Source organism: Cyprinodon variegatus, unplaced genomic scaffold, assembly GCF_000732505.1.
Source record: "Cyprinodon variegatus isolate N-32 unplaced genomic scaffold, C_variegatus-1.0 Scaffold364, whole genome shotgun sequence".
NCBI lineage: Eukaryota > Metazoa > Chordata > Actinopteri > Cyprinodontiformes > Cyprinodontidae > Cyprinodon > Cyprinodon variegatus.
Window position 1 is genome coordinate 77230 of NW_015150817.1, and position 4280 is coordinate 81509.

Genomic DNA, 4280 nt, shown 5'->3' on the forward strand with positions numbered 1-4280 from the left:
TTTCAATCGTAAAATCTGTAAAAAAGTTTGAAAAAATAGATTGAAAAATACAAAATATGAATAAAAAAATACATTTAATCTGATAAAACATCAAAGTTACTCTCGTTTTTCAAAGTCTTATGGATTGCATTTTGTTTTTATTTTCATTTACATAATATGTTTTTTGCTTGCAACAATAATAGAGCAAATTTCACTCCATACCTTTAAATCTTATTAATGAAAGAGTCATCATTTTGGGGCTTGCTCAGATGATGATGTTTAAAAGCATCTCATATCTTCAAAAGATCTTTAGTGGTAGGAAATGAGGAAGCATGTTGGCGATATTATGGGTGACACCAATAAAGTAGGCTACCATAAAAGAGTGGATAAAACCATAGAATAAATGGGATGTAACCTGATGTGAAAGAAAAAACTTAAATAAAACTTTTTTAATTGTTTTTTTTTGTCATTTACAGGACCTAATTGAAAACGAGTGGTGGGACATAGAGAATGTTTTTTCTGCTCTGGTTGTTATTGTGGAGGCAGCCCAGCATAAAGCTCTTAAGCCACTAGCGAATAGGCGGGATGAAATGGAGGAAGATGCCAAAAATCTGAAAGAGGAGCTGGAAGGAGAAATAAAAAAAATAGAGAAAACAATCTCAGAACTAGATGACGTCTCAGGGTTTGAAGATCACATCCTTTTCTTACAGGTCAGAGGGAAACCATTTTAGAATTATAAACATTGGTTTTAGAAGGTATAATGAATGATCAATACAGAAATACATTTTGCCTTAAGTGCCTGGAAAGGTTTGAAGCTTAGTAAGTCTGTACCTTTATCTTTATGTCTATTTTTCTGTTTTTCCAGAAGTATCCTTCTGTTTCAGTCCATGATGACATGAAGGACTGGACAGACGTTAAACTTGACAATACTCTGTCTTTTGGCTCCATGAGAGAAATTTCAACAACAATGCTTAGAGATATTCAGCAGGAGCTGAAGAAGCTGGACACCATTGGTAAGTGTTAACTTGTGGTAGGAGAAATATAAAGAATCTGGCTAACCGATATCTTTTTTTTACAGAACTGAAAAGACTTCAGAAGTTTTCAGGTACAGCATGTTTTTCTTCTGCATAATGGTTTTTCCCAAATATCATATATAATAACAAATGTATCTTAACCCATTTTAAATTTGACCTAACAGTGGACGTAGAACTAGACGCACAGACAGCACACCAACGCCTCATTATTTCCCCCAATGGGAAAGAAGTCAAAGATGGAGGCGAAATCCAGGAAGTAGCTGATTCTACAGAGAGGTTCGATGTCTTTGGCAGTGTTCTCGGACTCAACAGCTTGACGACTGGAAAGTCATACTGGGAGGTGAAGGTCAACAACAAGACCGGATGGGATCTAGGTGTAGCAAGAGGCAGTGCAGGCCGTAAAGGAAAACTCAAGCTCAGCCCAGATCATGGTTACTGGGTTCTGGTACATTATGAGGAGGAGAACTATGCAGCCATGATGAATCCACCTATTGGTCTTTCCCTGGAAGAGAAGCCAGAGACAGTCGGGGTCTTTGTGGATTACGAGGAAAATCTCTTGTCCTTCTATGATGTGACGACCCAGTCTCATATCTACTCATTCACAGACTGTTTATTCAAAGATGAGATATTCCCTTATTTCAGCCCACATTATAAGCAGGATAAGATGAATTCTGAGGCTTTGGTTGTTTCTAATGGAACACATTCGGAAATGGGCGAAGTTTGGAGGAGTTTTTGCTCCATTTGTCTTTAACCAGAATATCAAATGTTTCTGATTTAAGAGGTAATTTTACATAATGAAAAATTGGGGGAAATAACTATTTCTAAAAAATATAGCAACAAAAAAACAAATGTGTGATTTTTTTGGGGGTCAAATTTTGCAAAATTGTTTTTGAAGGAAAGTTTTTTTTATTACACCTAAACTCTATTTCAATTCTATAAGCTTTTAACAAAACATCTTAATGGATTACAATCCACATCAAACTACATGCTAACTTGCTGTGTCCACAGTAAGCTTAAACTACCACTGATGGAATCCCTGTCATCCTTTCCTACTGTTACAACCAACCTTCAAATAACCAGTCCTGTACTCATGTACAGTATGTAAACGAGAACATACAATGGCATAACTATCGGTAAGCAGAGTATGCAGTTGCTTAGGGGGACCCGACCTCTTAGGGGCACCATCACTGACACCTGGTTGGCCCCCTACACAGCTGTGGACTAGGACCTCCTTTGCAGATGTAATGGTGCGAAAAAATTTTAATAACTGTGTATAGTTCATTAGACGGTTGGTAAAAAATACACTCATATAATATGTTTTAAACCGCAATAAAGATATTAAAAAAAACACTTTATTTGATTATTAAATTTTTTACAATATGACTTGGAATTGTGTGTAATCCAGAGCATAGATTAAAATCATAATCTATGATTGATGCTAACTACAATGTGTTAGCGACAATGGATGCCAAAAAGAGACACTTAAGCGGATTTCAGAAAAGAAAAAGCAAAGAAGAATGGAAAAAACTTCCCAAAATAAACACGTTCTTTCAAAAAACCGAAGAGGCAGAGGTGGATGTTGCTGCTGCAGTGAGTCAAGATTGCGACCAAAAGAAGAATGGAGAGAGCGTGGGTGAGGAGGGGGCCTGTGAAGCGCAAGGTAGCCCGATAAGACTAATTTTACAGCAGAATATACTGAGTATATCCATGTCTGGTGAAGGTGAAGAATGATTAAATGATGAAGTGTGTATGTATGGGGCACATTTGGGGTTGGTTGTCTACGGCGGGAGCGGCGGCGTGGGGGATGTACATATGGGGCCCACCCAGATAATGTTAGTTACGGGCCTATTGTTGTGTCGTTACACCATTGAGTAAATATCATCTTTCTTTGTTGTACCTTTGCCACAAATAAAATAAATACATTGAATTAAATAAAATTGTATACTCTTTGCAGAAACCTTATATTAGGCAATTTCTATTGTAATCCTGGTTTATATTTATATATAATATTTTTTCGAACATTAAATATTATCATTTCCTATTAAACCAAAATCCAGGAAATTAAGTTAATACATTAATTTAAACTAAACGTAGCTTTTTTTGCAAAGAGTATTTTATGAACTTTAAAAAAATTACATGTTTGCAATACTTACCATCTTATTTTACATAGAAAAAGAAGAAAGGAAGAAGTACACAACTAGTAACATTTCTGTGTGGAAAACAGTTCAAAACGATCATGTGAAGTGTGTGAAGTAAAGGTAAACATCTGAAAAAGAAACAAACACATTAATAAAACAGGTTTAGTGAACAGTATTTCTTATTTTTCAGTAAGTTTGCTCATATGAATGATAATCCTTTTCACCTTCTTCTCCAGTGTGTGTTTTACACAGAGAGATCTCTGGAAGTATAACGACCCCTATGTGTAGTTTATTTGGTTCATTGTACATATCCGCATGTTACAAATATAACCGAGAATATATTATTTATTTATTTATTTATTTATTGATTGATTTTTTTAACCAAGAATTTAAGGTTTGTAGAAAATTATTTTAACATTTCATCACCACATTTTTAAAATCAGACTCTGCTTGGGGTCTTGGCTCCTCATTCACTTGCCAATTATCTTATTTGTTCAAGAAACCAGAAAATCTCCAAAATACAGACACAATAGGTGTAATCTAATCACCAGTCTGCTCCAGGAATTGGTTCATTTCAGTTAATTCAATACGTTGGTCTTTAAATGTAATTTTACTAGTGACTCAAAGCACAAACACTGTACAGTAAGCACCTATTGTTGATGCAAACATACTATACTACTATGAATTTATAACTGTCTTCCTGGCAGGCTGAGATGGACATAGTTGGTACAAAACTCTTGGTTGCAGATGGCTTTATACTGTACCTGAAAAAAACAAACACAAAAGTGGTAAAAATTATGAGGGCAAAGAAATTAAATGAACCTACATCAACCTTGTCTTGTCTTAGAGCATATCTACCTATATAACCTGTGCATGATGAGCAAGCATGAAGCAACAGTGGTGAGGAAAATCTCCCTATTGGGAAGAAAGCTCTGGCAGAACCAGGCTCAACATGGCCGGCCTTCTGCCAGACCGGTTGAGATGAGATAGGGAACGCAGTAAGAGTCCAGAAGGAATGACACACTGATGAAACTTTAGCTATGATAGTAGAGAAGGGGATGGAAGTGGGTTGAATCGGGGTCATCTGAACCGAAGTCCAACATAGCATGACCGCTGCCTGCACGTTAGG

General features: G+C 36.1%; 1 protein-coding gene across 2 annotated transcripts in view; it reads left to right on the plus strand.

The window, feature by feature from the left end:
• LOC107092035 (E3 ubiquitin-protein ligase TRIM39-like) overlaps nucleotides 1-2279 on the plus strand; it is a 7915-nt gene extending 5636 nt beyond the window's left edge. For both annotated transcript variants that reach the window (XM_015386310.1, XM_015386311.1), the window contains exons 4-7: nucleotides 456-689; nucleotides 845-992; nucleotides 1058-1084; nucleotides 1178-2279. In XM_015386310.1, the coding sequence (XP_015241796.1) occupies nucleotides 456-689; nucleotides 845-992; nucleotides 1058-1084; nucleotides 1178-1764 (996 nt within the window). In that variant the 3' untranslated portion in view covers nucleotides 1765-2279. The remainder of the gene's footprint in view (nucleotides 1-455; nucleotides 690-844; nucleotides 993-1057; nucleotides 1085-1177) is intronic.
• Nucleotides 2280-4280: the final 2001 nt, after the last annotated feature.